The 13,849-nt window shown below is 37.6% G+C and overlaps 1 protein-coding gene across 2 annotated transcripts in view; it reads right to left on the bottom strand.

Moving 5' to 3' along the window:
• The window catches only part of LOC101860748 (uncharacterized aarF domain-containing protein kinase 5), a 63,387-nt gene that overhangs the window by 19,200 nt on the left and 30,338 nt on the right, over nt 1-13,849 (bottom strand). Inside the window, exons 8-11 of one of the 2 annotated variants that reach the window (XM_005101507.3) lie at nt 13,496-13,579; nt 12,864-12,945; nt 5,384-5,554; nt 3,094-3,301 (exon numbers count right to left, since the gene is read on the bottom strand). In XM_005101507.3, coding sequence (XP_005101564.1) covers nt 3,094-3,301; nt 5,384-5,554; nt 12,864-12,945; nt 13,496-13,579 — 545 coding nt within the window. The remainder of the gene's footprint in view (nt 1-3,093; nt 3,302-5,383; nt 5,555-12,863; nt 12,946-13,495; nt 13,580-13,849) is intronic. The other variant, XM_005101508.3, reaches the window with a different exon arrangement.

Genomic DNA, 13,849 nt, shown 5'->3' with positions numbered 1-13,849 from the left:
CTGTTCAACTCTGACACCAAATAATTTTAAAAATCAATTCTGTACCATAAGTAAGTAGAGTCACCTGAGATAGGGTAATTCAAAATTGACCTTTCAAATTCATGCTTGGCAAAATTATGTGAAATCAAAGAAATGTAAATTGTGCTTTCGCTTGCATTGGAGTGTCAACATTGGTGGAATGGAGTATTGCATATCAAATGCAAGGAAAATATTATTGTCTCTGAAAAGAACAACATTTTATTACAATATTTCCAGACAAATTGAAAAACAGAGCAGTCACAGGTTCCGCACAAAATGTGAACTTGATGTTAAATGTGCTCATTGTTTACAATCAAGTAGGCATCTTTATGCATGATAAAGCACCTTCTCAAAGGGCCAAAGCCTACAGACAATTCTTGGAAAAGCAAATCATTCCAACAACAGAGTGGTCATCAGTAAACAGCCCAGATATGAATCCTACAGATATGTTGAGCTCCATGAAACTACAGCTGAAGAAACACGACTTTGCTCCCAATTCAGACGCTTTGTTTACAACTCCCTGTGACATTTGGGATAAAATGACATATAATTTTGTCCAAAATTTAACCAAATCCATGCCCAAAGGGTTCGTGCTCTACACAAAATCAATATCTCCATAACAAAATACCAATGACCACATGCAATGGTAAGTCAAAGTATCGCGTGCTATATCTAGCATCTGTGTTTGTTACCATTTTTTGGTCCAAAACTTGCCACAAAAGAAGGCAAAAGTTGCCATTAATTTTCAAGATTTCAACTCTCTGTGACGACGTATAGCATTATGTTGATAGAGGTAACTTAATCTAAAGCACCAGAATTTTTTTAGCTCTGTTTTAAGCATCGAGAATATCATTTGTGGCCACACAGAGTGTAAAGACGTGAAAAATAAAGGTTTCACAACAAAATAAAATCGAAATTAGAACAGTACAGTGTCGTGACGTCGCGAACCTTCCTGGCTGTGGGCTCAGTACACATTACAGAAGATTCTCTGGTTATTTGCGTTGAGAGGCTTGCACCAAAAGTGAAAGATTGTTTTGGTTTTTTCCCAGTCGGGTTATAAAAAATAAAAAGCTCTATTCAATGCACTTAAAAATTAATATTGGATCGGCTATTCTCACGATGCAAAGGCCGGTTTATTTTTAATGTGCACGAGCCAAGCGCTTCATCGTCGCACGCAAAAGACATCAGTTCGATTCCCGTATGGGGAGAAATTTTTACTGAAAACCTCCGTCTTTCTGCTGGGGCGTTGTTCCCTCTCAGCACAGGTTGGCCCTGACACTAGGTTGAAGTAGGCCTAGCCCGTCTCCTAAATGTTCTGTATTATGTCACTGTGAGCGTGACACATCTACAAAATAGGTTACATAATTACGATACAAAAGCCAATAACAATGACCCCTAGAGTTTTCCATTCTAGGGTAATCTAAGTCTACTTATTCTCATTACTACCAGAAACCTAGGTCTCTGCTACTACGCTCCCTCTCACTTATCCACTTGCTTAGCTGATCAACGGCGGGAAGTTAGAAATAACTTCAGCTCTCTACATCTTGCACCAAAACAAACACAGCATCTTCCTTCCTCCACGGTTCAAAGTTCATATAGCGAGCGGTCCTGCTGCCTGCCGTTCGCTGCTACAGCAAGACAGCAAAGTGACTTGTCGTCAGGTTTCGAGCTGGTCCTGGGACAATTCACTGGCACAAAACAGTACTATGAGAATCATGGGACTTGTGTGCTGCGGATGGGATTTGAGACTTGACGGCTGTCCGCTGCTTGAAAGCCTTCAATTAATCGAGCAGACTACAGCGTTACGCCGCGCAGTGACACTGTGGGCGGGATGTCTCACTCTCCCCCTCTCTCATTTTCTGACGGAAGTGGCTTCATGGATTGCAAGCAGGGTGGGGATGATGACGGGGTCTGACACGAGTGGCTTCGCGGATTGCTAATTGGTGTGGACTTGAAGTTTAGACTAGACCAAGGAGGTTACAGTTTTGGCTAGACTCAACTTATCATGCTGGTGATTTGATTTGATGATTTGACCTAGTGATTTGAGGCTTGTGACTTGAACTAGGGGCTTGCGAGCAAGAGCAAGATTGCTACCGGGGTACAGCTCTACTGTTTTCCAATTCTGTTTCAAACTGTTTTAATAAAATATATTTTATTGAAGAAAAAAAAATTCTCTGTTCATTTTATAAGCAATACATGTCTATTCCATCAATGTTAATTAATACACTTCAATACAAACACAAATACACTTTTACGTTTCTCTGATTTCACAGAAATTTGCCAAGCATGATATTTTAAGGTCAGTTTCGAGTGACCACATCTGGGGCGACTATTACCATAGATGATCAGATAACGCAGAATTTACTTAGTTTTAAATTGGTATACTCCATGATTGGGTGAACACATTTTCAAGTTTCTTTAGGACCCCACTGTAAATAACCAGGAGTCACATCATGTACTTTTACAGGGGGCTGCTACAGACAGTATACCTGTTTAGCTTAGTTTAGTAAGAGTTTTACAGCGCTTGAGCACGCGAAACAAGTTGGTTGCATAAATCTGTACCAAGACAGATATACCTATATTAAAGAAGTGCTGTGACACAAGCAAACATGAGCAAGTTCATGTGAAAGAACAATAGAAATAGTCAATGAAAAGCGATTAAATCTGCAGAAGTGCAGCCCACTGTTTTAACGAACAATGCAAGCTGAAAGTGAAAGTGATCCATTTCAAAGAAAAATACTTTCCAAAGCCAAAAGAAGAAGACACAGGCACAAAACTCATAGAGAACAGACAACAAGCAAATGTTGATAAAAAAAAACCCGACAAAGGCAATCAGCAAACTTAAGAAAAAAACAAATGCCATGGCAACACATGAGCACTTTTTTTCCACTAAAAATCTCTCTTCCATAGGCCTTTCTCATTTGCCAAGAGACATAATAAGGGACCCCATTCACGTGAAATTTTAAGAAATAAAATCTTGTCCACAGTATGGTGATGTCAAGCTTCAACTTTTACTCTTGTTTGTTACCCTTGGAGAAGTGCTGCAGTACAGAACTATGTTCAGCATGAATGTACCGAAAAATCCAGAAGAGAGGTGAAGGCATTTCCTTCATGATTGTAAGAACCCTGTCATGAATTTCTTGAAACTTTTCTTTCCACATGGCTTTGTCCTCTTTGCTCATGAGCACCCACTCCTCACGGGTAGGGGGCTTGATATCAAACAAACGTCGTGATTTCATCCTCACAGGACGCTGCATGATCATAATGGCAAAAATGAGGGAATCTGGAGTGGAGAAAAGAAAATTGGTATAGTGTAATAAAAGATGTATTCTCATACAACCTTAAGAGAAGAAAGAATAGCTTACTCTAAGATGTCCAAAAGAATACCTTTCTTTTTTCCATTATGATACTCATGTTTAGGGTTGTTTTTTTTCATAATTTCAAGTCCATTTCATGTGAATATTTACAGCTGAAAAATATTCTCAAATCAAAGGCAATTAAGGTTTTACTCTTCATGTTGATGTGGTACAAAACATTTTTTGATGGATAATTTCAGATAATACGTACAACCAAGAAAATTTATGAATGCTCAATTTGGTAACAGACCATCTTCAAAATATATAATTTGGACACAGACAGATCCCATGCCACTTGGATACAGATATACCACACTTATACTATCATCACCAAGGTCTAAGGTCAGACAGTTGTGTTCTCTGGTCCTGTCAATATATAAAATTGAGGTGTTCTTGTAAAATTCCAGGCAGAGGTGTCATCTCTAAAGAAAAAGTTAAAACCAGAGTCCAAAATGCCATCAGGCTGTCTGAAGACCTCTAAACTTCCAGAAAAGGGTGTAAACTGAAATGATATGGGCACATCGCACCGACATCAGGACTGGCAAAGACATCTATGCTAGTCACAGTATAAGGAGCAAGATGGAGGTGCAGAGAGAAAAAGAGATGGGAGGATAACATTAGAGAGTGGACTGGACTTGAGCTGAGAGACATTGCAGAAAGACTGGAAACCATGAGGACTGGGGAGGGAGCTGGTTGCAAAATCTATACTAGGGCCCCTATCATCAACCAGGCTATGGGATATAGATAACAAAAAAAAGAGTAATTCTACAAAAATATGTGCGCTTTTCAGTCTATTAAAAGCAAAAGAGTAACCTTTCAGAACTACATTGGGCTTCTAATTAAACTGTTACAAAAATTCTTATCCTAAATGATCCTAAATGTTTTATGTGTGCACGTGTGTGTATGTGTGTGTGTGTGTGTGTGTGTGTGTGTGTGTGTGTGTGTGTGTGTGTGTGTGAGTGTGTGTGTGTGTGTGCGCGATGAATATATGTGACAAAAAATGAGAGTCCACTTTGTATATAAGGAAGGTAAAATGAGACAGTAATTTTTCAAACTATTACAACATGCACAATTAAAAATAGTTATATTTTTAGTAACACTTCAAGGCATTTACATGAACATGTCGTCATTTGGATACATTTTAAGGGTAGGAATGTACTTATAATTGTCAAGATAGCAGTTTGACGACGTCTGTAATAAACTGGTAAAACAGTTTTTACTAGAACTTTTTCTGTTTCTTGTCTGACAGTGTAATATTATATGTGAGGCAGTGTGGCGAAATCAGGCGCTCATCAAAATAATGAAAGTAAAAGAAACTGACACTTTTCCACTGTTCTGGCAACTTTTATTAAAATTTTGTTTTTTGGCTCAACACCTTCTATGTCTAATTGAAGTTTAAAAAATTGCATTGGACACATTAGGTTATGATAGAAGGGATCACAATGCATCATTTTAAAAAGTCAGACATATTTATTACTGGTTGCAGGAAAGGGGAAAAATACTGCATCCTTTAACCTAAGCAAATACAAGCACTAATGGGTATTTCCACATTTTCCTTTTGTTGTTCATACTACCACAGCAGATAAATTTTTATAGAGCTGTTTTGTTTGGGGGGTTTTAAAACAGTGGAGTCCACTTAAAACGAATCCCGAAATAACGAGAAGTCTGTCATAAAGACACTATTCTAAAAACACTTTTTTTCCCTTTTTATCTTTGTAAATAAAATACTGCTATAGTGCAATCAGACAAACACGCGAGTCGGTTATAGTGGAATATTGCTGCTGCTGTGCGCAGCGCATAGACCAATTATACATAGATGTAAACCTCGCAAGTTGAGAAACTAGTTGGTGATAGGGAAACAAAAAATGGGAGAGCTCAAGTGTGTCAACAATGAAGGTCGGAGCGACTACCATGACCCCCAAGAGAAAATTCCCTGCTGTGCTGTGAAGGATACACAAAAAAATTTAAGCCAAGAAACACAGGTGTCTTTACACAGCAATATGCCTTACCCTGCACTCCCAACAGGTTAGAATTATAATCCATAGCCAATTCATCCTTCATGATGATTGCCTGATAGAGCTGACACAAAGCCCTCCGGTGCTCCCCGTTCAGCCGATCATAGAGGCCATGGTCAAGCAATACTAACTCTGCTTTGTTGTCTTGGCCTTTCCGAACAAACACTGGGGAACACAGAATGCCACTTTATTTTTCACGAGGCAAAAGTTTAGTGTAAGTTACATTTTTCATTTGAGTAATTAGAAGAACATAGACACAATTTCAGCCATTTAGTGTAGAAAAGAGCAAGTCAGACAAACAGCAACAACAGAGGGAAGGAGGGAAGGAAAAGAAGGACTTAGGAGTGGCACACTCCAACAACCAACATGGGATTAAAATAATATTGAAAACTATGTACATGTTGAACTCAACCATTAAAATCATAGACATAGTTCATAAAAAGTTTCCCTCAACTTGCTACACTTAACCATGTTTGGGTATTCGCACAAATGCGGTCACCATCATTTACACTCGAAAAATGAGCCACTCCTATTCTTTTGGACTCAAGTATGCAAAGAGTATATACTTAAGGAAAAAAGGAAGCAAGTATTGCTGGACTTGCAAACCAAATTTTCTAAGAGAATCCATTCCTTTTCTAGATGACACACACATCAAGGAAGGGTTTCAAGGCTACTCAAGGCCAACCGCGGCCCGACTTAAGGCCAGGGCGGAACGACCATGCAGCGGATTTGGGAAGTTCTCGAAAACAGATCCCTGGAAAACTGTGATCCCTGATATATATAAAAGAGCCTTTGCCAATAGGTGGGGTTTTCTTCATATACCTTACAAAAATCATTTCCTATTCCAAGAAAAATGGTGCTACAGCTTTGAAAATTGTATGTGTTGTGCTTTATATTATGTTTCAGCTATGGGAGAATAGAAATAGCAGTCAGGCCATCAGAAAGAAATTTTACAAATATTTTTAGTTCAGAAATCTATGTATTTTTAGAATACAAAATGTGACGCGTCGAGTACATACTTTTTCTGTTGTCAAGTTCAAAAATGAAATAATTGCTGAGAAACTCGTCCTTCTCCACTTTTACTACTATATCTATATTTTTTGTGGTGCTATATCAGGAATAAAGATATCTGTAGCTGTTTTTTCTTTGTGAGCCTCATAACTCGTGCAGTCATTTCGCAAGGCAACTTCGATTCCTCGTGACTACGTTTCTATAGGCCATTTTGGGGCCCCGGAACGAGCATAATATCGTTCAATGTTTACCCTCTGACCCTGACTGATTCTGAGGCTGTGACCGTTCGTAATTTTGCAGAAAACGGAAATCCCGCGACGCCTCGAGCTCTGTCATCATTTGTTATGTTCGAAAGAACGAATCAGAAAAAGAGAAGTAATAGGGGTGGAGGAACGTACATTGTTCCTGTCAATCCATTCAAAGTGTATTGTTGTGCGATGTATTGAGTGGCATTTTCTCATCATTAGCATGCACTATGAGTCAAACTGAATCTCCTGAATCTTTGTTTGCCAAAATTTCGAAAAAGTGAATTAAAATATGAAAATGGAAAGTTTTTCATTTCTTTCGACATAACTATAATGACACAAATATGAACACAAAGCCATTCAGAATTTCTTTTTTCTGTGATTTTATATATTCTTCATGCTTATGTTCGAAAATTAAAGCAATGAGGAAACTATTTAAATAATTTTATGTTCCGTAAATTACTTTTCAGGATTTTTTTTCATTCGGTGTCATCATGGTTACGTTCGAAAGATATTAGATATTTTGCAGAGATTCAAAGTAGAATGAGAATAAAGGGGCATTTTTTTATCATTAACTTGCATTGTGAGTCAAACTGAATCTTCTGAATCGTTGTTTGCCCAAATTTTCATAAAAGAAATAAAGATATATATGAAAACAGAAAGTTTTCCATTTCTTTTGGACATAACTATGATGACACAAATGCAAATGTTTGAAAATTAAAGCAATAGGAAAACTGTTAAAATAATTTTGTATGTCATGTACAAATTCTAAAAAAAAGAGTCATCATAGTTATATCCGAAAAAATTTGACTTGATGATGTTATGTAACGCCAGTTACACAGCTTAGCATGCCGTCTGTAGGTCTATAAATATATGTTTTTGTAGGAGATATACATGAATAGAAAATTTCAAGTAAAACCGAAATATTAATACTTTATCATCAACTCTCTGTGCTACATTTTAGATACCCACCTATAGGCTCAGATATATATATATCATTTTTACCATTTTTAACTTCCCACTTCATATTAAAGGTAAATCTCTTGATCAATACTTATCAAATCTGTCTGAAAATTTCAAATAAGATAGTGCATTCATTTTACAGTAAGGGAAACATGTTGAATGCAAAGTTATTAATCACCCCGCAGGGCGGTGCCACTGACTGAAGTGTCTTTACGCCATTCCAAAAGGGGAGACATTAACATGTTCTTATGCACAGTAGAATTGTAAATGGGATGACTCATCAATGTCATAATCATAACTGTGCCTGAACTGCAACAGAGAACTGCTGCTTTTTCTTTCCTAATCCTTAGTATCGTCTTTTTCCTCCACTTCTTTTGTATGTTTGTCACACTAATGCAACCCACTATTTCTGGTGTGCCTTGATAGTCGAAGCAGACTTTGTGCTGTTGAAGCAAGAGAGGTGAGCAGAGTAAGCCTTATTCCCTATAAGGACTACTCTGTAGACATCCACCCCTTGGCACTCATATGACCTTAAGCAGTTGCAAGCACCGTAAAACCTCAACTATCTTTAAAAAAAAGCTTATGAATGTTTTTAATCTTCAGTCTTGAATTTGCAGTTGCCAGGGGTCTAAATGAAAAGTAACAGCTTCAGTGATGCCATCTGGCGTTGTTCACATCTTCACATCGTTCATGTGTGGACTGAAGGAGTCGAGTTATTGTCTGTTGAAGGGTGTTATTCCACTTTAGACTTAAAAGCTTGTTCTAACTGAGCAAGGGTACAGGACTGACGTGGTCTGGTAGGAATGGTACGATCTAAAATCTCACGCTTTTCTCAATTAGATTGAGATTTGGTGAAAGTACTGGTCATGCGTGCAGGAGAGGAATATTGTTATATGGTAGTTTTGAGAAACTGATTTATCACAGCAGCTTTATGAGCAGGTGCATTATCATGGGTTTGATTTTGAAAGAAAAGCACATTGAGCTCGAGAACTTAGTTGATTTAGCCTTGAGCTTTTGGTTTCCCAGAAAAAGACACAAGTGTGGTTTTGTCAGTATCGCTGATTCCAGCCCACACCATGAAACTGCCTCCATAGAAATTATCTGCTTGTCTAAAGCAAGCTGGGGAATACATTTTGGTTGGGTCTTCTGTAGACTCTGACCGTGAATCATGCCGTTCCAGTCAAAATTGGGACTCATCTGAAAACAGGTACGTATTCCAAATACGACATGGTCATCTCGAGCGATGCTGTGCCCAGTGAAGTCTGTGCTGGATGGGATGGGGTTGCAGTTTTATGCAACAAACTAGGCCTCTAGCACAAATATTCCTCTCTTTTAAATGAAGAAGAACAGTCATGACAAAGACTGTCATTTCTAAGTCTTTTCGACTCTTCTTGGGTCTGTGTTTGTCGGTTGAAATTGATTTCTCCAGCGTTGCATTAGGATGAATGAGTACTCCTTCCGTTTTGTCTTTCTGTGTCCTACTTGCTTTGATCTGTCTTTTTGGGAGCCATTCGTTGCCATGTGATCTCGTGTGGCATACACAGCGTGTCTGCTCACGTTGAACCATCTCGCAGCTGACAAAAGCGGTGTTCCAACCTGAAGCATTTCAATTATGTCATTTCTATCTGCTTCATTCAGCCATTAGGAAGGAGTTCAACTTTATGTGTGAAGTTTTTGTTTCCAATGGTACCTACACACTTTCACAATATTCTAAAAAATATCAAAACCCTGTGGATGACATCGTCAGACATAACGATAGACCAGTGCACCTTAGTGAGTACAGTCTATAAGAGAAAATGAGCTTGCATGACATGTGTCAACATTTCAAAGTAATTGGAAGTGTAGTTTTTGAGCTACACACTTTCACAATGAGTGAAGTTAAAAATGTTAGAGTGTGTGTGCGTGTGTGTATATATATATATATATATATATATATATATAAATATATACATACATACAGTCGAACCTGTGTAAGATGGCCACTCTTTGTCGAGGTGAAAAGTGGCCATATAAGACAGGGTGCCGTCATATGCAGGACTGATGATCAAAATGATGAAAACAAACCATTTACTTCTGAAGTCTAAACTGGAGGTGGTCAAAGTCTTAGAACTGTCATAGGGCTCATTAAAAATTTGTTGTTGTTTTTATTTTGAAAGGGGGGAGAGGATAGGACGGTTTTGGGGGGACTTTTTCTTGTTAGTTTTATTTTATCTTAAAAAATATTATGGTTCCATGAAAGATCAAAACAAAACGAAATGTGTCAGACGAGGAAAGCCAAGTGCCACAGTAAAACAACCACCACTCAGTGAACGAGCAACACCCTTGTCGCGAGTCGGTGTTGACTTCCATTGTTATGGACCGGGTTCAAGGACTGAGTTGTGGGCAGGGCTTTAGGTTTGACGGATCACAGGCTTCCCTTACCAGCAATAGAAAATTTATTGTTACTCACTGGTCAAATTAAGTTAACATTGGGAGCTACCTAAGGAACATGACCGTTTCATCCATTTGAGAGACTGACCATAATGACAGGTGAATGAATTATGATGGCTTGTCCACAGTGTCAGGGGAAAATGCATAATTTTTTACAAAGCCTGGCCGTCTCAGGCAGGTAAATTTGACTGTGGGTTGATAAAATAGGGCAACCGTGACCGCGTTGGACAGGTGCCCATTTCACACAGTTAAATTCATTATAGAAAAAGGCTAGGGGGGGAATGGAAAGTGGCCATTTGTACAGCCTATTTATATGAATGAGCCTTTGCCAATAGGTGGGCACTATAAAAGTAGCACAGAGGGTTGTCGATAAAGTTTTTAATTATTTTTTTTGCTTGAATTTTTCTATTCATGTATATCTCTTCCTACAAAAACATGTCACTGTATTTACAGACTTACAGACAGCATGCTAAGCTGTGTAACTGGCATTACATAACATCAAGTCAAATTCTTTTGAGCATAGCTATGATGACACATTTTTTAGAATTTGAAAACACAAAATGATGTAAATAGTTTTCTTTTTGCTTTGATTTTCAAACATAGGCATGAAGAGCATATAAAATGGTGAGGATCACAGAAAAAAGAAATTCTGAATGTCGCTGCGTTTGCATTTGTGTCATCACAGTTAGGTCTGAAAAAAATGAAAAACTTTCCATTTTCATGTCTTAATTTTAATTCCTTTTTTGAAAATTTTGGCAGACAAAGATTCAGGAGATTCAGTTTGACTCATGATGTTTGCTAATAGTGAAGAAATGCCACTTAATTCACATTTTACTATGACTCTAAGCAAAACACCAAATATCTTGTGAACATAACCATGATGTCACATAAAGGATAAATGTCTGTCGTCGTTTTGGAACATATTAATTTACATCAAATTTTCACCTCTTATTGACACCTAGCCAAGAACGCATGGAAGCACCTAGATCTATCACTACTTGGCCATTGGAACGCAGTGCGATGTTAATAATTACTTAAATTTAACTAAATGGGGGGAAAACATTTTTAAGACACAATAGATTTTTCCGAGCACGAGGCGTCGCGGGATTTCCGTTTACTGCAAAATTTAGGGGGAGATGGAGGGTAGTTTCAGGGGCCCTGCCGGTAGGATCAAGGTTCGCTTGTCTGGTCAGCAAAATGTGGTCAAAACTACACTTCTCAAATGCTATCCTCTCTGATAATGGCATACGTCAGTCCTATCTATCCATTGCTACTTGTGCTTGCTTTTCATAGGACAACTGTTCGACCTGTTTAAAACGGAAACATTTGAACATCTAATTTGCTTCCGCCCTTAGCCCCACCCAATATAGAACTGGAAAACATTGAAAAATTCGCAGTTATTTGCTTACATTCCAAAAAATGTGTACATTTGGAGCATAACATCCAATATTGAAAAAAAAATAAAACAAATTTTATAATCTTGAAAAAAGGACAAGATGCATTCACAAACAGAAAAAAACCCTTGTATCTTATATGGAATTATTCAGAATTGCATTTGAAATAAACCTATACATGTCTTGAGTGGTACTTTTTGTGTAATTTCACCAAAAAGTAGTGATTTTAAGGAGAAAAAAATATTTTGACAATTTAGATCTAGACCTAGATCTAACACTCAAAAATATAGATTTCTCAATAATAATGCACTGGCAATATGAGTCCAATAGTATCAATATTATAAAGAAGAGTCCTGCATTTCTTTAGTGAGAAAAATAATGATACATTTTGTTGTGTCTGGGCTATAATTTGGGCTTCGCGATAAAAGCGATAAAGCAAAGTCGCATAAACTACGAAATCGCGTTTCAAAAGTGAATCTAAACTTCCGATTTTCGGTGGAAACGCTTGACCCGGAAGTCAATGTTATACTACAACCTTTATTTTAACATGGATATGTGGATTGGAATAAAATCTCAGCTAGAATTATAGGTTGGTGCTCGAGCCGCCTTGGGCGGCTTAGCGTACTGACGGCACTTTAGCCATGCCGCCCCCCCACGGCTCGGCGTAGCGAAAGAGTTAATACAGGTCACATAATAAGATAGTCTAGGTTAGAGACTATGAAACCAAACTTGATAGTTTTGTTTCAAATCAGGGTGGAGTTAGCAAAGCATTTAAAAACCCTCCGAAGGGAAGGAATTTCTCTTACTTTTTCAGTGTAAGACAGGTTTCCGTCTTTTAGAGGAAACTATAAAGGATTTATCAAGGATGGAGCGGGAAGATTCCGTTATGACACGTTTCCGTCTTCCACAGGTTTCCATTAAGGCAGGTTCGACTGTTTAGATATATTTCTTTCTCTCTGAAAAATAATATTTTCTGGGCTTAAAACAACAGAACAGCTTACAGTTTGCTTGAAGGAAACATTGTTTTTCTAATAGTTTAGTTTTAGTAAGAGTTTTACGGCATTTGCAACACAAAAAGGTCATTTAAGTGTCGAAGATTAGAAGTATTACAAGAGAGCAACAAACATAAAACAGAAGGAGGAGAGATCAGGATGATAGATATTTGATAGGAAAGAAGGAGCAAACCACACCAGAGTACCCGCCAACCATCCACGTTTGTCTAATAAAAGATACACATGTTTGAAGATATCTTCAAGAGCAAATATCATTACCGATACATTCTAATCATTCATCTTTCTGTGAGATACGCATATAAAACATTATTGAAGGCCTGACTTGACTTAAGCAGCACTCAGCTTTTTTTTTTCTGGCCTTTTTTCCAGACTTCTAATCCTGAATAAAAACAACGCATTTTTAAAGGGAAGTAATTACCATTGCCTGGATGAGGATCAGCATGCACAAAGCCAGACAAGAAAATCTGTTCTGAAAATGACTGGACGAGCTTCTGATCTACCTGTGAAAATGGTCAAATCCTTGAACAGACATGTGCATGCAGATTGTCATGTTAATCTATCACAGAGTAATGTAATAAATCTGCTACAAAATCATTTTTCAAACTAGATGTTGAGTTCATGACACTGTCATCTTCGTTTTGACAGACTGCAAGGGATAGTTAAGGCATTAATAGACCGCATTTGTGTTGTGAATAACCCCTCTATGAATGCTCAATGCATTTTACAGCAAATATTACATGAACAAATACATTTATTTGTCAATAGCAAAAATACATAAATGAACATGCCCCTCTTCCCCATACCATTTCTTTCTTGCCTGCACAAAGAAGCAAATATTTACACAGTGGAACACAAGTTGAGGAATTTACTATAAATATGAAGATACTGAAGAACAGGCAAGTAAATGCGATGAAGCATTAAAATTCATAATCTCATCTAATCTCGTCGAGTCCATTGCAACATATTTCTAGTTGCAATAACGTTTATGCTCAATGTAAAAATGAACCATTTAAACAGATTCAGTTAACATTTTTTTCACAGGAATCTTACGTCTTGTAAATTGAGACCAAGATCTTTTATCCCCTCAAGGTTGTTAATCTTTACTCCATCGATGAACTCTGTGGTCAGAACTCGCTGAAAGAACACAAAAAATGAATTTTTAGTTCACCATCGTTTACAGAAGAACATAACTATTCACACATACTTCATTGACATGAATTTATATTGCTTACTCTTGTAAAAGATTTACAGAATAAAGCTTTTTAAACAGGCAAACATATTTCATACACATACAAACATTTACGTGCGTGTTGTGTGTGTGCATGCATGCAATTCAAGTGTCAAAAGATGCTAGAAGGAATAAATAATACTTCTTGAAGTTTCCGTCAGTAGTTTTATTTTATC

Source organism: Aplysia californica, unplaced genomic scaffold, assembly GCF_000002075.1.
Source record: "Aplysia californica isolate F4 #8 unplaced genomic scaffold, AplCal3.0 scaffold00286, whole genome shotgun sequence".
NCBI lineage: Eukaryota > Metazoa > Mollusca > Gastropoda > Aplysiida > Aplysiidae > Aplysia > Aplysia californica.
This window is presented reverse-complemented; position numbering and strand designations above follow the sequence as displayed.